The sequence below is a fragment of the Schistocerca gregaria genome, chromosome 5, assembly GCF_023897955.1.
Source record: "Schistocerca gregaria isolate iqSchGreg1 chromosome 5, iqSchGreg1.2, whole genome shotgun sequence".
Classification (NCBI taxonomy): Eukaryota; Metazoa; Arthropoda; class Insecta; order Orthoptera; family Acrididae; genus Schistocerca; species Schistocerca gregaria.
In genome coordinates this window covers 546,039,907-546,067,670 of record NC_064924.1, presented here as the reverse complement: position 1 = coordinate 546,067,670, position 27,764 = coordinate 546,039,907, and the positions used below count along the sequence as shown (strand labels likewise).

At 42.5% G+C, this 27,764-nt stretch overlaps 1 protein-coding gene across 5 annotated transcripts in view; it reads left to right on the top strand.

Moving 5' to 3' along the window:
• Positions 1-27,547, top strand: part of LOC126272301 (uncharacterized) — a 163,431-nt gene extending 135,884 nt beyond the window's left edge. For 2 of the 5 annotated variants that reach the window (XR_007549202.1, XM_049975074.1), the window contains exons 2-3: positions 26,238-26,343; positions 26,454-27,420. Coding sequence is in view for 4 of the 5 variants with exons in the window: in XM_049975074.1 (XP_049831031.1) it covers positions 26,238-26,343; positions 26,454-26,666 (319 nt within the window). In the remaining variant the exon portion in view is untranslated. Of the gene's footprint in view, positions 1-26,237; positions 26,344-26,453 lie in introns of all 5 variants that reach the window. The other 3 variants (XM_049975073.1, XM_049975075.1, XM_049975072.1) reach the window with 3 other exon arrangements.
• Positions 27,548-27,764: the final 217 nt, after the last annotated feature.

Genomic DNA, 27,764 nt, shown 5'->3' with positions numbered 1-27,764 from the left:
AGGTCAAGAGCATTTGTCATGTCTTTGTGTGATATGGATTCAGTCTGAGCATTCACCACCTTCTTGCTTTCCTCTGCATCAGTCTGAGGTGATGAGCCCTGCACCATTGCTACAATGTCTTTGTCTCTGAACTCATGGTGGCCATTGTTGTCAACAGTAGTCCACTCCTCAACACAGCTTTCTTCTGTGTCTTCACAGCCAGAGCTTTTCCTGACTGGTGTAAGAATTATTTCAACAATTTACAATTTAAGCCAGATATTTTTCAGTGATTTTTGTAATACACCTTTAGTGGTGTTATCTCATGCTTCAGTCAACCAGTAAATCACATCTTTTATTGTAATTTTCTTAATTTTTTTCAGGATTGTGATTTCATTTTCATCCTCTTCAAGTAAGGTGCAAAGCAGCATTTTTCTGTGTTTTTGTTTAATGGCCTGCAACATACCCTAGTCCATAGGCTAGCCTATTACTATAATTTCAATAAGCCGCAGCCAATTGATATAAATAACTGGGTGTAAAAATTTCTTGAGGTATGAAATAAAATAATCACAGTGGCTGTTACCATGCAAAACGAACTGTGTAATGTGCAGCTAAGTGGCTCAGTTGCAAATGAAGCAGGTGGTAAACTTTGGTTCATTGGCAGGATACTGGGAAAATGTTCTCAGGCTACAAAGGAAACTGCTTACAAGTCATTTGTTCATCCCATCTTAGAATATTGCTCAAGTGTGAGGAACCAATACCAAACAGGTCTAACACAGGATACTGAGCATATTCGAAGGAAGTCAGCATGAATGGTTGTAGGTCACTTGACCCAGAGGGGAATGTCGCAGAAATACTAATACATTTTCACTGGAAGGATCTTAGAGATAAATGGCTTTTATCCTGTGAAAGCCTACTTACTAAATTTTGAGAACTATTGAAGAATCTAGAAATGTACTTCAGCCCCCTCCATATCACTTCTGTAGAGAACATGGAGACAAAATTAGACTATGTAATTGCAGTGAGCACACTCCAAAACTGTTTGGAATGGGAAACAACTTTAACATGTGATATAGTGCTGCTGCCATACACTTCATGATGATTTGCATAGCATGTACGTTACATACATGTCTGAAAGGCTTAAGCTTTCTCTACATAAAGGGGAACAGTATTACAGATATTACTGATCTCCTTCAATTACAAAAAAGAAATTTTAACACATTGTATATGGTCTGCTACTTAATGCATTTTCTGAATTTGATGAAATTTCATGTATAATGAACAACATACATTCCTCAATAAACCTGGGTGTGAGAACTTACCCCACTGGCTTGAGTAAACTTTACAAGTTGGGTATCCAAGAAGTTGTCCACTAACTAATAGCTTGCCTCAAAAGCTATCCACTCATCAAAACACTGGCATGCAGAACACCTTTAGATAAAGTTCTTTCCTCTTTTCAAAACTTTTTATCTTTTTTTCTTATCCTTATGGACAGATGGTTAAGTTAAGAGCCATACTTGTGATGAAGCAAGTGGGGATATTTTTACTTCCACTCTTGTTTTGCCATCTGCCACGTTAGAATTCATTTATCCATTTTTAACTAAGTACCATTAACATACATAAGCATAATTTGCAATTTCATAAAAGAGAAAGGTTGGCCCTCAGTTTTAAAGAATATAACACCAGATCTAATTTTGTGATTAGTTTTATGTATGTAATTGATTTTCTAATTTGTTTTGACTATTCCTAGTTAGTACCTTTCATTATAGGGTGAAATAATTAATTGTTTTGTAACTTAAATCCTATTGTTGACATAGAAATAAATACAAATTCTGCAATAATTATAAACATTTGGAAGACGAAATACTAGTAATCTTAAAAGTATCTATTTGGTCCTCGTTGGAAGCACATGAGCAGAACCAGCCCTTAATTAATTCCAATGTAATCTTCAGTTTTGTCAAAAGTATTGTTTGCATAATAATATATGTTAATTTCATGAGTTAAACAAATAGTTCAGCCTAACTTTTGTAGTAGAGGAAAATGTTAGAAAGACAGAACTTTTCGATGTAGTCAGTTAATTTAATAAGTTAAGTTTTAATTGTAATTTCTGTAAATTTAGCTTTGAACAATGTGTAGTTTCAGCACCTATTACTGTGATGATATATAAGGGCCAAATTTTTGGTCACAAAACAGTCAGTCCATTGCTGAGTTTCAGACGAGGAACCTGTGTTGGTTAGAATAACAGTGCCTCAACTTAACTGTGCTGTATGTTAAACAATTAGCCCATGTGTTAAAGCAATAACAGTGTCTACTACTTACATACATGATTATTCTTCAAGAACTGTGATCTTTTTGTTAAGTTTTACTGCTCGTAGATGTTCAACAATAAACTATTGTAGTAGTATGTGGAGATTTGCCTGGAAACTATTAATAAGGCTTATGGAAAGTTAAAACAATATTGCACTGGTCATGTGGCTGCTTAATATTGGTGGTGGTGGTGGGGAGGGGGGGGGGGGGGGGTTGTGAACAGTGAAAGTAAACAACTGTGAAATGCAAATGTGCATCTGTCGAATATATCATTTACAGCATACATTAGTTGCATTTCACAACTCATTTTTCAGCTAGTATGTCAACACCAAGGACAACAAATGAATAGATAAAGCAGGCCAATATTATATCACACACTCTCTAAGTTATGCAATATTGCACTGTGCCACACTTCTTGGCAGTGACTGAAGCAAGCCCAGTGGCCTTAACTTATCTCTGAACTCTCAAATCATGGTTCACCAAACCGATATATAGGCACTGTCAGCTGAGATCCTTTACATATTTGTCATTTATAATGACCCAAAGGGCACAAGCAACTTTACAGGAAATACCTTTGATACATTGAGCATTACACATTTGGCTATGGACTGATCTACATGAATGACATGTAGCTTATTTCACCTTGGGAATCACTGTTCATGAATCTTGGGTTTGTGAGACAACTGTTGCTCTTCTGCTGCAATTCCTCTCACTCCCAAAGTGAGTTCAGTAATACTGGGTGATCAAAAAGTCAGTATAAATTTTAAAACTTAATAAACCATGGAATAATTTAGATAGAGAGGTAAAAATTGACACACATGCTTGGAATGATATGGGGTTTTATTAGAACCACCCCATATTTCTAATGCGTGAAAGATCTCTTGCGTGTGTCGTTTGGTGATGATCGTGTGCTCAGCCACCACTTTCGTCATGCTTGGCCTCCCACGTCCCCAGACCTCAGTCCGTGTGATTATTGGCTTTGGGGTTACCTGAAGTTGCAAGTGTATTTTGATCGACCGACATCTATAGGGATGCTGAAAGACAACATCCGACGCCAATGCCTCACCGTAACTCTGGACATGCTTTACTGTGCTGTTCATAACATTATTCCTTGACTACAGCTATTGTTGAGGAATGATGGTTGACATATTGAGCATTTCCTGTAAATAACATCATCTTTGCTTTGTCTTACTTTGTTATGCTAATTATTGCTATTCTGATCAGATGAAGCACCATCTGTCGAACATTTTTCGAACTTTTGTATTTTTTTGGTTCTAATAAAACCGCATGTCATTTCAAGAATGTAGGTCAATTTGTACCTATCTATCTACATTATTCCTTGATTTATTCAGTTTTCAAATTTATACTGACTTTTTGATCACCCAGTATATTTCAGAGTGACATGAAATTCAGTTACTTACAGTAGTAAGTAACTGAACAGTGCTGGTAGTAAGTGTGTCAACATGGTAATGGTGGATTATGGGCCTAAATTCTGGGGAGACCAGGAAATGTACTGGAAAATATCCTCTCCCTCGCTTTTAATGTACACACACACACAGCATTCCTAATGACTACTACTACTACTACTACTACTACTACTACTACTAATAGTGAGATGATGATGATAATGACTACCACTACTATTACTACTGCTAACAATAATAACAATAATGAGAACATTATGAGAAGGAAAGAGTTGCTACTCAGCATATAGCGGAGATGCTGAGTCACAGATAGGCACAACCAAAAGACTCTCACAATTAAAGCTTTCAGCCTTTAAGTCTTCATCAACAATACACACAATTGCAACTTACACACACGACTGCAGTCTCAAGCAACTGAAACCAAATTGCGAGCAGCAGCACCCATGCATGATGGGATAGAGTTTGGGCGTGGGGTAAAGAGGAGTCTGGGGCAGGGAGGGGGGGAGGTGTAGTATGGCAGAGGTGGTGGACAGTGAAGTGCTCCAGCTTAGACGTTGTGGGTGGATGAGATGGTGAGAGGGGCGGGGGAAGAGGGGGTGGGGGTGGGGAGATTAGTGGAAAAGGAAGGAAGTAAAAAGACTGGGTGTGATGGTCGAATGATGGCTGTGTAGTGCTGGAAAAGGAACAGGGAGAAAGCTTGATGGATGAGGACAGTGACTAACGAAGCTCGAGGCCAGGAGTGTTATGGGAACATAGGATGTATTGCATCCAGAGTTACCACCTGTGCAATTCAGAAAAGCTGGTGTTGGTGGGAAGGATGCATATGGTACAGACTCTGGAGCAGTCATTGAAATGAAGGATGTCATTTCTGATAGCATGTTCAGCAACAGGGTGGTGCATTGGCTACAGTTTCTTGGTGGCTATACATGTGGACAGACAGCTTGTTGGTTGTCATGCCCTCATAGAAGGCAGCAGAGTGGTTGCAGCTTAGCTTGTAGATCACATGACTAGTTTCACAGATAGCCCTGCCTTTGATGGGATAGGTGATGTTTGCGACCGGACTGTTGTAGGTGGTGGTCAGAAGATATATGCAACAGGTCTTGCATGTAGGACTATTACAGGGGTAGGGCCATGAGATAAGGAGTTGGGAGCAGGGGTTGTGTAGGGATGGACAAGTATATTGTGTAGGTTTGGTGGATGGTGAAATACCACTGTGGGAGTGGTGGGAAGGATGGTGGGCAAATAATTTATCATTTCAAGGCCAACGGAAGTTACTCAAAAACCTGTCCGAGAATGTAATTCAGTTACTCCAGTCCTGGATGGTACTGAATTACGAGGGGAATGCTCCTCTGTGGCCAGTGTGGGACTTCAGGAGGTGGTGGGAGACCAGGAAGATAAGGCATGGAAGATTAGTTTTTGTACAAGGCTGGGAGGATAGTTACGATCTGTTAAGACTTCAATAAGAAATTCAGTATATTTCAAGAGGGACAGCTTGTCACTGCAGATGTGGTGACCATGGATGCCCAGGCTCTACAGAAGGCACTTCTGGGTATGGAATGGAAGCCTTAGCCCCACAGAAACATAAGTCCTTTCCGATGGCCTTACCTTTTGCCCCACTTCCAAATTCAAATATTCAGGACTTGTTAATGACTTTCTCTCATTCTCCTGGTCTCTACAGTACAAAAACTCTTTTTTAGCGCCAACCCTACCGATCAGACTCAACCAAAGACCAATATTGAACTCTACCTAAGTCAGTTCACTCCTCCATGAAACTGCGATCCCCCCCCCCCCCCTCCCCCCTTTCCCGCCCACAAATCACCCATTGTTATCTTTATAGAATTTCTCAATCTTGAACCTTGCCTCACCATCATTCCCAAATCCCTCAACATGCAAACTAATCTTACATCTGCAGTAAGAACCACAGTACACCATCTACAAATTGATCCCAACCTTATAATCCTACCTGCAGACAAAGACTCCACCACTGGTGCTTTGGCCCACAAGGATTACCTGGCAGAAGGACTCCTCAGGCTGTCAGATACTTCCACCTACAAACCTTGTCACAGTGACCCCGTTCCAGAAATCCAGGATCTCCAGTTGCTACTCAAATCTTTAGGCCTATCCCAGAACCTCTCCCCAGAGTCCACCTTTCTATTAACCCCTACCACTCCCTGCACTCTTACCTTCAACATGCTTCCAAAAGTCCATTAACCTAACTACCCAGGACACCCTATTGTGGCCAGTTACTGTGCCCCCACTGAGAGAATCTCTGCTCTCGTAGACCAACCCCTTCAACACATTACCCAGAATCTACCCTCCTATATAAAAGATACCAACCATTTCCTTCGTTGAATCTGTGTAGTTACTGTCCCTTTACTACATGCTTCCCTGCTTGTCACTATTGATGACACCTCCCTTTACACCAACATTCCTAATGCCCATGACCTTACTGCTATTGAACACTACCTTTCCCAACACCTGATGGATTCCAAACCAACAACCTCCTTCCTAGTCACCATGGCCTACTGTATCCTCACTCACAAATACTTCTCCTTTGAAGGTATTACCTACAAAAAAATCCAGGTAATGGCTATGGGCACCTGCATCGCACAATTCTATGCCAATCTATTCATGGGCCATCTAAGGAATCCTTCCTAAAAGCCAGAATCCTAAACCCCCCTGGTTCAGATTCATTGATAACATCTTTGCAATCTGGATTGAGGGTGAGGACACCCTATCCACATTCTTTCAGAACCTCAATAACTTCTCCCCCATTTGCTTCAACTGGTCCCACTAAACCCAACAAATCACCTCCTAGATGTTGACCTTCACCTCAAAGATGGCTACATCAGTACCTCTGTCCATATCAGCCTACTAACCACCAGCAATACCTCCACTTTGACAGCTGCCACCCATTTCATATCAAGAAGTCCCTTATGTACAGCCCAGCCACTCAGGGCCATCACTTCTGCAGTGACAAGCAGTCCCTCTTGAAATATACTGAGGCTCTCACTGAAGCCTTCACTGATTGTAACTATCCTCCCAATCTTGTGCAAAAACATACCTCCCATTCCTTACCTTTCCAGTCTCCCACCACCTCCCATAGTCCCGCCATCTGACCACAGAGAAACATTTCCCTTGTAACTCAGTACTACCCAGGACTGGAGCAACCAATTACACTCTCCACCATGGTTTCAATTACGCTACTGGCCATTAAAATTGCTACACCAAGAAGAAATGCAGATGATAAATGGGTATTCATTGGACAAATATATTTTACCAAAGCTGACATGTGATTACATGTTGACGCAATTTGGGTGCATAGATCCTGAGAAATCAGTACCCAGAACAACCACCTCTGGCCATAATAATGGCCTTGATACACCTGGGCATTGAGTCAAAAAGAGCTTGGATGGCATGTACAGGAGCAACTGCCCATGCAGCTCCAACATGATACCACAGTTCATCAAGAGTAGTGACTGGCGTATTGTGACGAGCCAGTTGCTCAGCCACCATTGACCAGACGTTTTCAATCAGCGAGAGATCTGGAGAATGTGCTCGCCAGGGCAGCAGTCGAACATTTTCTGTATCCAGAAAGTTCCGTACAGGACCTGCAACATGCGGTCATGCATTATTCTGCTGAAATGTAGGGTTTCGCAGGGATCGAATGAAAGGTAGAGCCACGGGTTGTAACACATCTGAAATGTAACGTCCACTGTTCAAAGTGCCGTCAATGCAAACAAGAGGTGACCAAAACATGTAACCAATGGCACCCCATACCATCATGTCAGGTGATAAGCCAGTATGGCGATGACAAATACTTGATTCCAATGTGCGTTCACCACGATGTCACCAAACACGGATGTGACCATCATGATGCTGTGAATAGAACCTGGATTCATACAAAAAACTGACACTTTGCCATTCATGCACCTAGGTTCATCATTGAGTAAACCATTGCAGACGCTCCTGACTGTGATGCAGTGCCAAGGGTAACCGGAGGCATGGTCTCCGAGCTGATAGTCCATGCTGCTGCAAACATCGTTGAACTGTTCATGCAGATGGTTGTTGTCTTGCAAACGTCCCCATCTGTTGACTCAGGGATCGAGACGTGGTTGCATGATCCGTTATAGCCATGCAGATAAGATGCCTGTCATCTCGTCTGCTAGTGATACGAGGCCGTTGGAATCCAGCACGGTGTTCCATATTACTCTCCTGAACTCATCGATTCCATATTCTGCTAACAGTCATTGAATCTCGACCAATGTGAGCAGCAATGCTGTGATACAATAAACGGCAATCATGACAAGCTACAATTCGATCTTTATCAAAGTTGGAAATGTGATGGTATACATTTCTCCTCCTTACATGAGGCATCACAACAACATTTCACCAGGGAATGCCGGTTAACTGCTGTTTGTGTATAAGAAATCGGTTGGAAACTTTCCTCATGTCAGCACGTTGTAGGTGTTGCCACTGGCGCCAGCCTTGTGTGAATGGTCTGAAAAGCTAATCATTTGCATATCACAGCATCTTCTTCCTGTCGGTTAAATTTCGCGTCTGTAGCATGTCATCTTTGTGGCGTACCAATTTTAATGGCCAGTTATGCCCTGAAATGAGAAATGTCCTGCCCATTATCCTTCCCACCCCTACCACAGTGGTATTCCTCTGCCCACTGAACCTACGCAATATGTTTGTCCATCCTTGCACAATCCCTGCTCTGAATTCCTTACCTTATGGCTCATACCCCAGCAATAAACCTAGATGCAAGACCCGTCCCACACATCCTTCCACCATCACCTACTCCAGTCCAGTCACTAATATCACCTATCCTATAAAAGGCAGGGCTACCTGTGAAACCATTCATGTGATCTACAAGCTAAGCAGAACCACTGTGCTACATTCTATGTGGGCATGACAACCAACAAGCTGTCTGTTTGCATAAATGGCAACCAACAAACTGTGGCCAAGAAACAAGTGGACCATCCTGTTCCTGAACACGTTGCCAAACAAGATATCATTCATTTCAATGACTGCTTCACAGCCTGTGCCATATGGATCCTTCCCACCAACACCAACTTTTCTGAACTGCACAGGTGGGATGTTTCCCTGCAATACATCCTACATTCCCGTGACACTCCTGGCTGCAACCTCCATTAGTCAATGTCCTCACCCATTCAGCCCCTTCCCTGTTCCCATTCCAGTACTACATATCCGTCATTCCACCATCACACCCAGTCTATTTATTTTTCTCCTTTCTTGCTATTCCCCCCCCCCCCCCCCTACATCTCCTTTGCCCTCCCTCTAACCTGCAGCACTTCACTGTCCACCACCTCTACCACACTATATCTCCCCTTCTGCACCCCAGCCTCCTCTTTAGCTCCTTCCAGTTGCCACTCCCGTCATGCACTGGTGCACTGCTCGCAGTGTGATTTCAGTTGCTTGAGACTGCAGACAGTGTGTGTGTGTGTGTTTTGATAAAGGCTTTAATGGCCGGAAGCATTTATTGTGAGAGTCTTTTTGTTGTGCCTATCTGAGACTCAGCACCTCCGATATATGGTGAGTAGCAACTTTCCTTCTCATAATATTGTTACATTCCATCCTGGATTTTCCATTGTTTAATAATTCATTTTGATTTACAAATGAGCTTGTAGATTGGACATCTGGGCATTGTTACTGATAAAACAAGTTACCTCAATAACCCTTTTTCCTCCCAACCTTTTGATGACTTATCATATCATGTGTCTTGGCTTCCAAGTATTTGCTGCACTGGTTTTTCAACTGAGGTACAAGCAAGAGCTGATAAGCAATCCTGCATCATACTGTTCTTCAAATATGTTTTTATGTATTTAGAACAAGAAAAACTCCTTTCGACTGAAAAACTTGTTGCACGATTTGTGGCTGTTAGACAAAATTGTTTGAAAGCTTCTGGAAGAATTTGGTCTGTTTCATTCTCAATAATTCTTTTCATTGTGTCTCCCAAACTGATAGAGTGAAATGTTTATGCTGGGAATAAAATACAGTCTCCAGTTCATCACTCATCTGTAAGCAACTGAAGGATGCACCATACATATGTAAAAATGAATCCATATCATGTACATGGAAATGTACACAATAGTATTATGTTAACTCCCACAAATGAAAATGAAATATTAAAGGTGATAATGAGTCTAAAATCACACATGTCTACAGGTGTGATGAAGTGTCTATGTCACTAATTAAAAATATTAAAAACAAAGATTCCAAGACTTACCAAGCGGGAAAGCGCCGGCAGACAGGCACATGAACAAAACACACAAACACACACACAGAATTACGAGCTTTCGCAACTGGCAGTTGCTTCGTCAGGAGAGAGGGAAGGAGAGGGAACAATGAAAGGATGTGGGTTTTAAGGGAGAGGGTAAGGAGTCATTCCAATCCCGGGAGCGGAAAGACTTCCCTTAGGGGAAAAAAAGGACAGGTGTACACTCGCACACACACACACACACACACACACACACACACACACACATATATCCATCCGCACATACACAGACACAAGCAGACATATTTAAAGGCAAAGAGTAAGGGCAGAGATGTCAGTCGAGGCGGAAGTACAGAGGCAAAGAAGTTGTTGAAAGACAGGTGAGGTATGAGCGGCGGCAACTTGAAATTAGCGGAGGTTGAGGCCTGGCGGATTTCGAGAAGAGAGGATATACTGAAGGGCGAGTTCCCATCTCCGGAGTTCGGATAGGTTGGTGTTGGTGGGAAGTATCCAGATAACTCGGACGGTGTAACACTGTGCCAAGATGTGCTGGCCGTGCATCAAGGCATGTTTAGCCACAGGGTGATCCTCATTACCAACAAACACTGTCTGCCTGTGTCCATTCATGCGAATGGACAGTTTGTTGCTGGTCATTCCCACATAGAAAGCATCACAGTGCAGGCAGGTCAGTTGGTAAATCACGTGGGTGCTTTCACATGTGGCTCTCCCTTTGATCGTGTACACCTTCCGGGTTACAGGACTGGAGTAGGTGGTGGTGGGAGGGTGCATAGGACAGGTTTTACACCGGGGGCGGTTGCAAGGGTAGGAGCCAGAGGGTAGGGAAGGTGGTTTGGGGATTTCATAGGGATGAACCAAGAGGTTACGAAGGTTAGGTGGACGGCAGAAAGACACTCTTGGTGGAGTGGGGAGGATTTCATGAAGGATGGATCTCATTTCGGGGCAGGATTTTAGGAAGTCGTATCCCTGCTGGAGAGCCACATTCAAGGTCTGATCCAGTCCCGGGAAGTATTCTGTCACAAGTGGGGCACTTTTGGGGTTCTTCTGTGAGAGGTTCTGGGTTTGAGGGGATGAGGAAGTGGCTCTGGTTATCTGCTTCTGTACCAGGTTGGGAGGGTAGTTGCGGGATGCGAAAGCTGTTTTCAGGTTGTTGGTGTAATGGTCGAGGGATTCAGGACTGGAGCAGATTCGTTTGCCACGAAGGCCTAGGCTGTAGGGAAGGGACCGTTTGATATGGAATGGGTAGCAGCTGTCATAATGGAGGTACTGTTGCTTGTTGGTGGGTTTGATGTGGACGGATGTGTGCAGCTGGCCATTGGACAGATGGAGGTCAACGTCTAGGAAAGTGGCATGGGATTTGGAGTAGGACCAGGTGAATCTGATGGAACCAAAGGAGTTGAGGTGGGAGAGGAAATTCTGGAGTTGTTCTTCACTGTGAGTCCAGATCATGAAGATGTCATCAATAAATCTGTACCAAACTTTGGGTTGGCAGGCTTGGGTAACCAAGAAGGCTTCTTCTAAGCGACCCATAAATAGGTTGGCATACGAGGGGGCCATCCTGGTACCCATGGCTGTTCCCTTTAATTGTTGGTATGTCTGGCCTTCAAAAGTGAAGAAGTTGTGGGTCAGGATGAAGCTGGCTAAGGTGACGAGGAAAGAGGTTTTAGGTAGGGTGGCAGGTGATCGGCGTGAAAGGAAGTGCTCCATTGCAGCGAGGCCCTGGACATGCGGGATATTCGTGTATAGGGAAGTGGCATCAATGGTTACAAGGATGGTTTCCGGGGGTAACAGACTGGGTACGGATTCCAGGTGTTCGAGAAAGTGGTTGGTGTCTTTGATGAAGGATGGGAGACTGCATGTAATGGGTTGAAGGTGTTGATCTTCGTAGGCAGAGATACGTTCTGTGGGGGCTTGGTAACCAGTTACAATGGGGCGGCCAGGATGTTTGGGTTTGTGAATTTTAGGAAGTAGGTAGAAGGTAGGAGTGCGAGGTGTCGGTGGGGTGAGGAGTTTGATGGAGTCAGGTGAAAGGTTTTGTAGGGGGCCTAAGGTTCTGAGGATTCCTTGAAGCTCCGCCTGGACATCAGGAATGGGATTACCTCGGCAAACTTTGTATGTAGAGTTGTCTGAAAGCTGACGCAGTCCCTCAGCCACATACTTCCGACGATCAAGTACCACGGTCATGGAACCCTTGTCAGCCGGAAGAATGATGATGGATCGGTCAGCTTTCAGATCACGGATAGCCTGGGATTCGGCTGTGGTATGTTGGGAGTAGGATTAAGGTTTTTCAAGAAAGATTGAGAGGCAAGGCTGGAAGTGAGAAATTCCTGGAAGGTTTGGAGAGGGTGATTTTGAGGAAGAGGAGGTGGGTCCCGCTGTGATGGAGGACGGAACTGTTGCAGGCAGGGTTCAATTTGGATAGTGTCTTGGGGAGTTGGATCATTAGGAATGGGATCAGGATTGTTTTTCTTCGTGGCAAAGTGATATTTCCAGCAGAGACTACGAGTGTAGGACAGTAAATCCTTGACAAGGGCAGTTTGGTTGAACCTGGGAGTGGGGCTGAAGGTGAGGCCTTTGGATAGGACAGAGGTTTCGGATTGGGAGAGGGGTTTGGAGGAAAGGTTAACTACTGAGTTGGGGTGTTGTGGTTCCAGATTGTGTTGACTAGAATTTTGAGGTGTTGGGGGGAGTGGAGCTGGAAGTGGGAGATTGAGTAGATGGGAGAGACTGGGTCTGTGTGCAATGAGAGGAGGTTGAGGTTTGTTGGAAAGGTTGTGGAGGGTGAGTGAGTTGCCTTTCCAGAGGTGGGAAACCAGGAGATTGGATAGTTTTTTGAGGTGGAGGGTGGCATGTTGTTCTAATTTGCGGTTGGCCTGTAGGAGGACGCTATGTACAGCTGGTGTGGATGTGGGAGAGGAAAGATTGAGGACTTTGATTTGGGATAGGAGCTGACGGGTGTGTTCATTGGCCGAGTCGATGTATAGGTGAAGGATTAGGCGGGTGAGGGCTATGGATTGTGCTGTTTGGAACTGGTATAAGGACTGATGGAAAGAAGGATTGCAGCCAGAGATGGGAACTTTAAGTGTGAGGCCTTTGGGAGTAATGCCAAATGTCAGACAAGCCTGAGTAAATAAAATATGGGAGCGTAATCTGGCTAGGGTGAAGGCATGTTTGTGGAGGGAATGTAAATAAAATTTAATGGGGTCGTTGTAGGGATGTTGTGAGGTTGACATGGTATTAGTAGGTGGAAAGGGTAATATGAGGTTAAAGTGAAAGTAAATAGAGATTTATATAGGGAGAGATAAAGGTGTGAAAAAAGTCGAAAAAGTGTTGGTTTGAGATGAGCTATGTTGATCATGTGCTGAACTTAGGTTGGTGAACAACAATGGGTGCAAAGGTTGGGTAGTTATGTTGTCTCCAGATCACGTTAAAGGGTGGGGAAATTCAAGAAAATTTCGAAAAAAAATTTTTTCGAAAAAGTTTCGAAAAAATAATTTGCGAAAAAATAAAATTCGAAAAAAATTTTCGAATAAAATCTCGAAGAATATGTGTGTAAATGTATTCAAAGGACTGGTTATGTACTGGCAGGTTATGATAATGAGGCTAACAATTGCTTGATGAAGAAATAATAACGTGTAAACCTGTGGGAAGCTGCTAAAAAATGATCGGTTTTGTGGGAAAAACGGGAATGGAAATAAAACGAAAGTTGTTGGGAAAAAACTGAGATGGTTGTGTAATGGGTGAAAGGAACTGAAGCTGTGAAATAGTATTCACGAGTTTACACGAAATGTTTGTAAACTTGGAACAATGGATTTTATAGCAGCGGTTATGTTGAAAGCGTTGAAAATTTTAGGTTATGGTTTGGAAGTAAATTACGTATTATTGAGTATAATTAGGCAGGATAAAATGTATGGTAGATTACGGAAAAATGGAAGATGAATACAAAGTAAAACTTCTTGTACAAACGAAAAGAGACAGTAAGACGATAGAGAAGATTTCGAAATGCAACAGAGACAATAACAAACGTAATTGTTGGGTTCAAATTAATGATCATGTAAATAAAATAGAAAGAAACTTCCACATGGGAAAAATATATTAAAAACAAAGATTCCAAGACTTACCAAGCGGGAAAGCGCCGGCAGACAGGCACATGAACAAAACACACAAACACACACACAGAATTACGAGCTTTCGCAACTGGCAGTTGCTTCGTCAGGAAAGAGGGAAGGAGAGGGAACAATGAAAGGATGTGGGTTTTAAGGGAGAGGGTAAGGAGTCATTCCAATCCCGGGAGCGGAAAGACTTCCCTTAGGGGAAAAAAGGACAGGTGTACACTCGCACACACACACACACACACACACACACACATATCCATCCGCACATACACAGACACAAGCAGACATATTTAAAGGTAAAGAGTAAGGGCAGAGATGTCAGTCGAGGCGGGAGTACAGAGGCAAAGAAGTTGTTGAAAGACAGGTGAGGTATGAGCGGCGGCAACTTGAAATTAGCGGAGGTTGAGGCCTGGCGGATATCGAGAAGAGAGGATATACTGAAGGGCGAGTTCCCATCTCCAGAGTTCGGGTAGGTTGGTGTTGGTGGGAAGTATCCAGATAACTCGGACGGTGTAACACTGTGCCAAGATGTGCTGGCCGTGCATCAAGGCATGTTTAGCCACAGGGTGATCCTCATTACCAACAAACACTGTCTGCCTGTGTCCATTCATGCGAATGGACAGTTTGTTGCTGGTCTTTCCCACATAGAAAGCATCACAGTGCAGGCAGGTCAGTTGGTAAATCACGTGGGTGCTTTCACATGTGGCTCTCCCTTTGATCGTGTACACCTTCCGGGTTACAGGACTGGAGTAGGTGGTGGTGGGAGGGTGCATAGGACAGGTTTTACACCGGGGGCGGTTGCAAGGGTAGGAGCCAGAGGGTAGGGAAGGTGGTTTGGGGATTTCATAGAGATGAACCAAGAGGTTACGAAGGTTAGGTGGACGGCAGAAAGACACTCTTGGTTGAGTGGGGAGGATTTCATGAAGGATGGATCTCATTTCGGGGCAGGATTTTAGGAAGTCATATCCCTGCTGGAGAGCCACATTCAAGGTCTGATCCAGTCCCGGGAAGTATTCTGTCACAAGTGGGGCACTTTTGGGGTTCTTCTGTGAGAGGTTCTGGGTTTGAAGGGATGAGGAAGTGGCTCTGGTTATCTGCTTCTGTACCAGGTTGGGAGGGTAGTTGCGGGATGCGAAAGCTGTTTTCAGGTTGTTGGTGTAATGGTCGAGGGATTCAGGACTGGAGCAGATTCGTTTGCCACGAAGGCCTAGGCTGTAGGGAAGGGACCGTTTGATATGGAATGGGTGGCAGCTGTCATAATGGAGGTACTGTTGCTTGTTGGTGGGTACACGATCAAAGGGTGAGCCACATGTGAAAGCACCCACGTGATTTACCAACTGACCTGCCTGCACTGTGACGCTTTCTATGTGGGAATGACCAGCAACAAACTGTCCATTCGCATGAATGGACACAGGCAGACAGTGATTGTTGGTAATGAGGATCACCCTGTGGCTAAACATGCCTTGATGCACGGCCAGCACATCTTGGCACAGTGTTACACCGTCCGAGTTATCTGGATACTTCCCACCAACACCAACCTATCCGAACTCCGGAGATGGGAACTCGCCCTTCAGTATATCCTCTCTTCTCGATATCCGCCAGGCCTCAACCTCCGCTAATTTCAAGTTGCCGCCGCTCATACCTCACCTGTCTTTCAACAACTTCTTTGCCTCTGTACTTCCGCCTCGACTGACATCTCTGCCCTTACTCTTTGCCTTTAAATATGTCTGCTTGTGTCTGTGTATGTGCAGATGGATATGTGTGTGTGTGTGTGTGTGTGTGTGTGTGTGTGTGTGTGTGTGTGTGTGTGTGTGTGCGAGTGTACACCTGTCCTTTTTTTCCCCTAAGGGAAGTCTTTCCGCTCCCGGGATTGGAATGACTCCTTACCCTCTCCCTTAAAACCCACATCCTTTCATTGTTCCCTCTCCTTCCCTCTCTCCTGACGAAGCAACTGCCAGTTGCGAAAGCTCGTAATTCTGTGTGTGTGCTTGTGTGTTTTGTTCATGTGCCTGTCTGCCGGCGCTTTCCCGCTTGGTAAGTCTTGGAATCTTTGTTTTTAATATATTTTTCCCATGTGGAAGTTTCTTTCTATTTTATTTACATCATCACTAATTAAAAAAGTTGCCCAACAAATTATAAAGCCCCTGACATGTATTCAAAGGTGTCGCTCAGCGAAAGGATGTTACTGCAGAGGTTGAAAATATCAAAGGATATGCCTCTTTTTAAGAAAGGAGGCCCACACAAGGTAGAACATTATAGATCAGTTTTCCTTCTCCAACCATTTTCCAAAATTTTAGAGATATTAATGAAAATCAGACTCATAAATTACTTAGATGTATACAAACTTCTGAACTGCAATCAACATGGCTTCCGTTCAGGCCACAGCACAGAATCACCCATCCGTGCATATACTGAAGAGACTGTCAATAAAAAATGTGTACTGGGAATTAACTTAGATCTATCAAAAGCCTTCAATACAGTAAATCTCCAAATTATGGTAAAATAGATGGAGGCAATAGGAGTAAGAAGAGTTGTGTGGAATTGGTTTGAATCTTTCCTTCAAGACAGAACTCAGCTTGTAGAAATCATCTCAGATCATAATAATGAGAAAATCAAGTGGATTTCAGATGCAGAGAAAGTAGAAATAGGTGTCGCACAGGGAAGTGTCCTTGGTCTCTTATTATTCTTGCCTTATTTAAATGACATGTAGAATCCAAATATTGTTACCAATATTATGTTGTCCACAGATGACATAAGCATAATTATAGGTGATGATAAAAAATCACTGTCCACCACAACTGTCATAGTTCTGAAATACATACAACAGTGGTTTAATGCAAATGAGTTAACACTTAACTTCAGTAAAACAAATTATACACCATATGGCAAAACAACCCAAGGAAATGATCCACAGTTAAAACTGAGTGACAAAGAGATAAATACTGTGCAGTCCACAAAGTATCTGGCATGCACACTGATCAAAATGTAAGGTAGAAAGACTATATCATGTATTTATTTTCCATGTTTTGCATTGAGGACAGTATCTAGAGTATGCTGCATGAAGTGTGATAGATTAATGAATTTTGTTTACTTTCGGTCTATTGTATCTTATGGTATAGAATTTTGGTGTAAAACTAAATCACACTTAATAGATACCTTCAAATTACATAAAAGATCTATTCGAATTATAACACACAATTCTCCAAGAATGCATTGTAGGGGCCCTCTGTTTGTGCATATATTTAAAAACATTCTATGTGCAAGAGCACACCTGAACAATTTACGTGCCAATGAGGACTGTCACAATTAAAATACTTGCAATTGTAGAAATTTACATGTAGAACGAGTATGGACAACACAAACCCATAACCATGTAAGTTATTTTGGAATGAAACTTTACAGTGCTCTGTCAGTGTAAATGAAGGAAATAACATATGAAGTAAAATTTAATGCTGAACTTCAAAATAAACTTCAATGACATAGATGAGTACTTTGAATAATTGATAAACTGAGTAGTACTGCTTATTTCAAGAAAGAGTAGTTAGTCACAATGTAAAAATCTTGTTTCAGTTTTGTTACAATATTATCCAATACCTCGAAATACATCTGTTGGTATTTTGATATCAGTGTGTGGTGTCTCTGATGTAAAGTGACAGGTCTTTGACTATCCTCTTTGGTTTTTTCTTCTTATCTGTTTGTTCTAGCACTATATTTGACAGCCATCTTTCTGTATTTGCTCTGTGAAGTGATGAAATAAATGTCGTTTCGATCCTAAAAGTGTATTATTATGGTACAATGTTATGTAAACCCCACAGTGGTCGTATTTTCTCTGTTAAGTGATGAAATAAATGTCGTTTCGATCCTAAAAGTGTATAATTATGGTACAACGTTATGTAAACCCCACAGTGGTCAGCCTGACTCTAAAATTATGCATTTGCCCACATTGTCTTGAGAACAATGAACCTACCAATGTCATTTTGTGCAAATCTGTCACACCCTAGCAATTGTGCTTGCATTTTCAATACTGTTCCTAATGTACAGTTGGTTAAAAGTGAACAATTTACTAGCCCCTGCCATGCCAGCGGCCACTTAACCATTGTCAGCCCAACATGGCCACTGTTGAATGCTACTACACAGCAAGGCATGCTTCTGGACAGTACACGCCGTTCACCGTCATTGTGAATGATAACCGTGTGAAGGACGTTGTGTTTCACCCTCCGGTTGGTTTGATGTGCAGACACAGTTCAAGAACTGCTTATACGCATGGGGTCACACATTGTTACTTGCTCTGACGTCATTGAAACATTACTGTCCCTCCCCCCCTCCCCCCCTCCCCCTCCGCCCCAGTCCTCAGGCAACACATCGCCCACTGCTACTGCACTCCCGGCATCAGGGACTCCCTCAACTGCCGACACAGATCTTTGCCTGCCAGTGCTACATCAAAAAGTGTTACCCACCAGATTTCCTAAGCTGTCTGCGTTGCAAAAGGGCAACCCTAAGACTTGGTTCACCCTGGTGGACCATCTACATCTACATCTACATCTATACTCCGCAAGCCACCTGACAGAGTGTGGCGGAGGGTACCCTGAGTACCTCTATCGGTTCTCCCTTCTATTCCAGTCTTGTACTGTTCATGGAAAGAAGGATTGTCGGTATGATTATGTGTGGGCTCTAATCTCTCTGATTTTATCCTCATGGTCTCTTCGCGAGATATACGTAGGAGGGAGCAATATACTGCTTCACTCTTCGGTGAAGGTGTGTTCTCAAAACTTTAACAAAAGCCCGTACCGAGCTACTGAGTGTCTCTCCTACAGAGTCTTCCACTGGAGTTTATCTATCATCTCCATAACACTTTCGCGATTACTAAATGATTCTGTAACGAAGTGCGCTGCTCTCCGTTGGATCTTCTCTATCTCTTCTATCAACCCTATCTGGTACGGATCCCACACTGCTGAGCAGTATTCAAGCAGGGGGCGAACAAGTGTACTGTAACCTACTTCCTTTGTTTCCAGATTGCATTTCCTTAGGATTCTTCCAATGAATCTCAGTCTGGAATCTGCTTTACTGACGATCATCTTTATATGATCATTCCATTTTAAATCACTCCTAATGCCTACTCCCAGATAATTTATGGAATTAACTGCTTCCAGTTGCTGACCAGCTATTTTGTAGCTAAATGATAAGGGATCTATCTTTCTATGTATTCGCAGCACATTACACATTCTACATTGAGATTCAATTGCCATTTCCTACACCTTGCGTCAATTCGCTGCAGATCCTCCTGCATTTCAGTACAATTTTCTATTATTACAACCTCTCGATACACCACAGCATCATCCGCAAAAAGCGTCAGTGAACTTCCGATGTCACCCACCAGGTCATTTATGTATATTGTGAATAGCAACGGTCCTATGACACTCCCCTGCAGCACACCAGAAATCACTCTTACTTCGGAAGACTTCTCTCCATTGAGAATGACATGCTACTTTCTGTTATCTAGGAACTCCTCACACAATTCTTCTGATAGTCCATATGCTCTTAATTTGTTCATTAAACGACTGTGGGGAACTGTATCGAACGCCTTGCGGAAGTCGAGAAACACGGCATCTACCTGTGAAACCGTGTCTATGGCCCTCTGAATCTTGTCGACGAATTGCGCGAGCTGGGTTTCACACGACCGTCTTTTTCGAAACCCATGCTGATTCCTACAAAGTAGATTTCTAGTCTCCAGAAAAGTCATTATACTCAAACATAATACATGTTCCAAAATTCTACAACTGATCGATGTGAGAGATATAGGTCTATAGTTCTGCACATCTGTTCAACATCCCTTCTTGAAAATGGGGATGACCTGTGCCCTTTTCCAATCCTTTGGAATGCTATGCTCTTCTAGAGACCTATGGTACACCGCTGCAAGAAGGGGGGCAAGTTCCTTCGCGTACTCTGTGTAAAATCGAACTGGTATCCCATCAGGTCCAGTGGCCTTTCCTCTTTTGAGCGATTTTAATTTTTTCTCTATCCCTCTGTCGTCTATTTTGATATCTACCATTTTGTCATCTGTGCGACAATCTAGTGAAGGAACTACAGTGCAATCTTCCTCTGTGAAACAGCTTTGCAAGAAGACATTAAGTATTTCGGCCTTTAGTCTGTCATCCTCTGTTTCAGTACCATTTTGGTCACAGAGTGTCTGGACATTTTGTTTTGATCCACCTACCACTTTGACATAAGACCAAAATTTCTTAGGATTTTCAGCCAAGTCAGTACATAGAACTTTACTTTCGAATTCATTGAATGCCTCTCGCATAGCTCTCCTCACACTACATTTCGCTTCGTGTAATTTTTGTTTGTCTGCAGGGCTTTGGCTATGTTTATTTTTGCTGTGTAGTTCCCTTTGCTTCTGCAGCAGTTTTCTAACTTGGTTGTTGTACTACAGTGGCTCTTTCCCATCTCTTACGATCTTGCTTGGCACATACTCATCTAAGGCATATTGTACAATGTTTTTGAACTTTGTCCACTGATCCTCAACACTATCTGTCCTTGAGACAAAACTTTAGTGTTGAGCCGTCAGGTACTCTGTAATCCGCTTATTGTCACTTTTGCTAATCAGAAAAATCTTTCTACCTTTTTTAATATTTGTATTTACGGCTGAAATCATTGATGCAGTAACCGCTTTATGATTGCTGATTCCCTGTTCTGCATTAACTGTTTCAAATAGTTTGGGTCTGTTTGTCACCAGAAGGTCTAATATATTATCGCCACGAGTTGGTTCTGTGTTTAACTTATCAAGGTAGTTTTCAGATAAAGCACTTAAAAAAATTTCACTGGATTCTTTGTCCCTGCCACCCATTATGAACGTTTCAGTCTCCCAGTCTATATCCGGCAAATTAAAATCTCCACCCAGTACTATAACATGGTGGGGAAATCTACTCGAAATATTTTCCAAATTATTCTTCAGGTGCTCAGCCACAACAGCTACTGAGCCCGGGGGCCTATAGAGACATCCAATTACCATGTCTGAGCCTGCTTTAACCGTGACCTTCACCCAAATCATTTCACATTTTGGATCTCCGTCTATTTCCTTCGATGTTATTGCACTTCTTATCGCTATAAACACACCTCCCCCTTCACTGTCCAGCCTGTCTCTGTGGTATACATTCCAGTCTGAGTTTAGGATTTCATTACTGTTTACGTCTGGTTTCAGCCACTGGATATCCACAGGATCTCGGAAGATAACGTAATTTTCATTTGCCCGGTGCGCCACCTCCACGACCATCGTGACCTAATCAGTGATCTGCTATTCATGCTGTCCTTTCGCCTAAGTATGTGATGGTGAAATCTTTGCTTATCAAATGCCTTTCTCACCCTCTGTCCAAGGCCATCCACCACATCATCCATGACGAGCACCTCAACGACCATACAACTTCGCAGCTCTGGTGGTACCTTTATACATTGATTGATTAACAACCACTACCCGATGCCATGATGTGGACTCTGTGGATGGACAACTACCATCAGACCTACAGCTTCACCTGCTATCGCACGTAGCCGACCCTCTGAAGGTCCGCCTACACGTGGCCAATCGGGCCTATGCAATCATTCATCACTGACACCACCTGTCACAGACGACATCGCCTCCACCTTCAGTTGGCAGCCCTGCTTCGCCGGTCCCAAGCACCACCAGTAGAGGCCAGCATGCACACCTCAGTAGCTCAACAACCTACCATGAGCTGCCTCCTGGCAGCGTACAGGAGGTACTACCTGCATCCCCGACAGCAACTGACCTCAACCAAGCAGCAGCCTGAGTGTTCTTGAGCTACAATTCAGCCAGCTGCGTGCCCTGTCCGCCCTGCAACACCTCCCCTCCAAGGTTACCCACTTTATCGATGACATGCAACCTACGGGGACACCACTCACAACTGCCGTGAGCCTTGTGCGTACCCAAGTAACTTTAGCAGGCACGTGTAGGTGCCATGTCCCGCCATGATGATTAACGGTGCCTACCTTCCAACACCCCACCACTTGCACTAGTGGCACAACTCCTCTATGTCACGGACTTGTCGTCAGCATTGTTAGCTTTATCCCAGCCAAACATGCAGGCAACATGCTTTCTCCTGCTAACTCGCACGGATCACCGCGAATCACTCTCATATTGCAGTCCTTGGCTCCAACAAAAAGGTCACTTCATCTGTACCAGTGCATGACATTACTTGGACCTTCCACGTCACTGACATGGACGAACCTGTGATCAGGCTGGACTTTCTACACCATTACAAGCTTTCGCCAGACCTACAGGCTGCTATACTCTGTCCCATGTATGGTTCTACTGTTCCATACTCAAACGAGTGCAGCACGTCTCCACTCTCCACATCCTTGGCCATGCTTCCCACATGTGCTTCTCTGCTTGAACACATTACAGCTTGTCTCTGACTTTTCGGACTTCCACAAGCAGATCAATGGACTGTGCACTCGTAACATGGAGTTATGCTCCCACATTGCTACCACCCCTGCTGAATTGGCTCATATATGAGTTACCTTATGCTGCCTCTCTGCAGAGTCACTCCTGCCAATGCAGCCTCCCTCTCCTACTGTGTCTTTGGTCTACTTCACTCCTGTGTTGAGCTGCACCTTTCCTGCTGCCAGTTACACATGGATACAGTTTGACCTGCAGTATGCTTCTGTCCCTGCTTCATGGGATCCTTCGCCTCGTGTAGCTATCGCGCCATGCCCACTGTCGCCATCTCCCCCCAAGACACCACCCATGTTATTCCAGCCCAGCTCAGATGCTCATATTCCCACTTCACAGGATTGCTCACTTTCCATGGCTACCATGTCACATGCTCAGCCATCGCCTTCTGCTGGCACTTTGTACATGCCATCCTGGCACACCAAGGTCAGTCAGCTGCCGCTCCTCATGCACCCCCTCTTGCCCCACCATGCATGCCTCTCTTTGTGGGTCTTGGCAATCAGCAACGGCACCTGCTACTGAATCCACACCACAGACAGCCCTCCTGTATGTCACAAATCTGGATGTTTTCATGCTTCGAAATTGTTGTGAGCAGAAGAGATAGTTCAGGATTTGGCTTTGGGTATCCTCTGACCACTGGACAGCAACTGGTCCTCTGCCATCCAACTGGTGCCTAAGAAAGATGGTTTGTTCTTCAAGTGCGGCAACTACAGGTCCCTTAATGCTAGGACTACTATAGACAACTATCTCTTTCCTCATATCTAGGATTTCATGCAGTTACTGCAGGGCTCGAAGTTCTTTTCTGTCTTGGACTGTTCGAAAGCAAATCACGAAATTCCAATGCACCTGCCAAACATTCCAAAAACGGAAGCATTACAGCTTTCAGCCTTTTCTAATACTGATTCGTGCCCTATGGTTTAAAAAATGCTGTGCAGACACGGCAACGTTTAATTGATTCGATTTTGCTACCACTTCCTTTCACTTTTGTCTCTTTGGATGACGTACTTATCTTTTCCTCATCTGCAGAGGAACACCAATTTCACTTTGACCCAGTTCGTGCAGCTCTTGTGACCATGATTATCAACCATGAAAAATTGTAGCTCTATTCCACATCTGTAACTTTCCTTGTCTTTATGGTCTCCGCTGATGGCCTCTGCCCTATTGATTCATGAACTGCAAACATCCTCACCATGCCTCTCCCTGAGGATTACGCACAACTGCACTGTTTCCTAGGGATGGTGAACTTTTATTGGCATTACAAATTCATCTTCTTTCAATGTTTGAATGATTGTGCTTACCAACAATACTGTCGATAATTGCTGTCCATTTGGAAGACTGGTGGAAGGAAGTAGGAATATCCTGAAAAGTAGTGAAAAAAAATCTTAATGGTTCTATATAAGAACACCTGTGCTGCAATATTAATTTTAGGTGATGTGCAAAACAATGAGTAAAATTAGCTTGGAGAGTAATTTCATGGGCCTTAGCTTGCAGCCCATTTCATTCTCCTGCCAGAATTGAAGCACTGTCATAGATTTGACCCATAAGTTTGTTCCTCATGTCATAATTCGAACCATCCACTTAGCACAGTGAATAAAGCATTAGAATTCTAGCTTGGCTAACATTATGAAAATCAAGAAGTGTTCTTAAATGCTACCATTGATGTCCACTAATCTCATGACACTATAGCATTGTGGTCTGTCTGAAATGTCTGTTGTTTCATTCAAAATGCAGGCATAAAATGAGATTCTATTCAAATTGAAATGTTTATATTCACAAATCCCAACAATGGAAAACCCAGGATAGAATGTAACAATATTATGATAAGGGTAATTGCTACTCGCCATGTAGTGGGCATGCTGAGTCGCAGGTAGGCACAAGAAGAAAATGAGCTTTTGGCCAACAAGACCTTTGTCAGAGATATAACATACACATGTCCCTGCAAACACAACTCACATACACATATGATCAAGTCTCTGGTTGTTATGATCACACCTCACCAGTCAGAAAGTGTGCTTTTGCGTGGGCACACCAATGGATTTTCTGACAGTCTTCTTGTTGTGCCTGCCTTTGACTCAGCATCTCTGCTAATGGCGAGTAGCAATTATTCACAAATCTTCTAATTTCTACATTCAACTAATTCATTCTGTATAGTTTTTGAAAATCCGTGAAATGCCTCTGAAAGTTTCGGGGTTCAGGGCATCTTCTGTCTCACTGTTACCTCTGAAAGCTAGCTCCTGCTGATGCAAAAGACTTGTGACATCAGTTAGAATTTTCATGATGTGTCTGTTAGGTTTTACTTCATTGTTATGTCTGATTGTCATCAGTTTGTGATGCTCATTAAGTAGCTCTGAAATACTAAACACTTGTTTTCATAATTATTTATATGAAATAAAATTACTTAGATGATCTTTAGAAGAAGTATGCTGTGATAAACCTCTAGACACATTCTTCAGATCATCAAAACCCTCAGCAGACCACACAGGTTTTCTTGTGCTTAAGAGCAAATATGGCCAGCTGAATAATTTTCCTTTTGTAGGGTTAGCATATAACTACTTGTGCTGCTCATACCATGGACTTTGGAATGCATGTGATTTGAACTTATCATTCTGAAGAAGGCATAGTGCCAGTGTTAGATATCCTTTCTTCAAAATTTCATGTCATTCAGTTTCACTGAGCAAGATGAGGCAATCGTTAGCACACTGGACTCGCATTTGGGAGGACGACAGTTCAATCCCCCGTCCAGCCATGCTGATTTAGGTTTTCCACGATTTCCCTAAATCGCTTCAGGCAAATGCTGGGACGGTTCCTTTGAAAGGGCATTGCCAACTTCCTTCCCCATCCTTCCCTAATCGGATGAGACTGATGCCCACGCAATTTGGTCTCCTCCCCCAAATCAACCCAACCCATTCAGTTTCGCATCTCCTTGAAAAAGAAAGTTCCTGCAAGGAAGTAATGAAGTCCTTGCTTGAAAACATTACATCAGTCCTTGTACAAGGTTGGTCTTCATCCATATTCATTACACACAGGACAACTAATATAAAAGAAACATAGAGGGCAATACTACAGCTGCTGGCCTCCTGTGACAGTGAAGCACACCGCATCATGGCTATGGAAGCCTGTACCACCTCTTCTGTCCCTATTAGTGATGTCAGGTTACCACAGCAACTGAGAATTTGCAGGCAGGCATGCACATATCTGGTCACCTCGCCGCATGCTTCATGCCTCTGGCTGCATTAGGTTAGGGTTCAGCTTTCGCACTTTGACTTGCTCTCTGGTGCTGGTGATTTACAGGAAACAACAGAAGCTACTGTCTTTAACTCTCACTGACAAACATGCGTATAAGTTTATTGTAAAAACAATTACTGCTGTTACTTTTACCACAGAAATGTGTGGAAGCTTACCCTCCCATGCCTCCTCTGATCAGCTGCCATTGCAAAAGGGACATGCAAGTATTGTGTCTCTTTCTCTCAATGATCTAGAAGAAAGCCTTCTTTCAGTAATAAAATGAAAGATTATCTATCATCTTTACACATTCATATTTTTAATCCTATTTTTTTTAAAGTGAGTAACAACATAAACTGACTAGTTTCATCTTGTCCTAAGTATAGTGTGTGATCACTTATTTTATGATGTTTTAGGTTACATACCTTATTTATCATTTTGTCGCTAGTTCCTTGTGTGTGTTGTAGGAAGAAGTTGTCTGAACATGTTGATAAGGAAAGTTGTGGTTTAACTGATTATCGTACTACAACAATGTATGACTATCGACCTCACCAGCAGACATGGACAAAGCCTGTGAGTATAAATGTTTTAGATGATAATTGTTAAAGACATGCAACAAAAATATTTACATAATGAAATATATAACAAAATTATAATATTTTTGTTTTTTCTTTTGTACATAGGTCACTCCCATTCCAGAACAACCTCATAAGAATCGCATTTACTTGTCAGAGCTGACAGATGGAAATTCACCTAAACGGAGGGGTATCAACAAGTTTTTTGATGATAATCTGGGAGATTTTTATAGGAATCGCACAGAAAAATATGATCTGTATGCTTCCTACAATCCAGGGACTGGAGAGTACAGCAATATTAAAGAGACAATAAACAAATAATATCTTGAGGGTATATTTAAATGACAGCATTTACATGTGTTGTTTCACCATAATTTATTTGACATGGAAAAGTAAACTTAGTTTTTCAACTAACAATTTATTGTTTTTCTTACAGTGTATCTTGCATGTAGATGTATTGTCATTAAGGGTTTCTTTTGAGTTACACTTAATTCAAGTCAGAGAGTTCATTACTGCTTATAAGGTTGACCAGCTATGCAAAGTGCAGCCAATGCAAGAGTGGCAAAACTAAATGATGAGAGAATTTGTTTTGGTTTCTATTCCATACTGTTTATCTTCATTGTCTCTATAAAAATGTTATCAGCCTATCATTTTTGCGTTCAAGTGACCAAGAGTACTTATGATGGTTAATATCCAGCAAATAAGTTTCTTCATTTGAAAGTTTGATTAGACAGCACAGTCTTACATCCACTACAGTTTTCATTTTACATTTAAACTTTAAAGAATAAGGTTAAAGGTCTTTTTTTTTTGTAAATTTTAATGTTCTGAAAACTTCAAATTTTGCCTTTGAAAATGGTTTTTTTATATTTATTTACTACAATTTTTTTCAGAAATCTTATTACATATCAACTGTTATTCTGTTATCTTTAAAGATACTGTATAATCTCCATTTAATTTACCTGCAGTGATATATAATATAGCCATGTAAGAACACTAATAGCTGCACTGTCATGCACCCCAACAACAAAATATTTATGCCCAGTAATTACAGTGCCTGTAAAGTAGATGTAGCAAAGACTTGAAGTAAAAGTTAGTCAATTGTTAATTTGTTGTTTGAAAATTTTATTCAAACTATACCCTACCGATAGTAATCAAAATGTTCAGCTGGATAATTCTTTAGTAAATAATTTTAATTGCCCTAACTTTGAGTTTATTGCAAATGTTAAATAGGATGATACACTTTTTTGTCTACATTTCACAACTTGTTATTTCCCAATTTCTTCTTTCTAATGTTATTATTTCAAAGATTCTACTTCTGCATTTGGTTTACTATTAAGCTACAGATACTTGTAATATTAACTGTTAATTCATGATTGATTGAAACCTTACAGAATTTAATATCTGTTAAGTTTAAGTTAT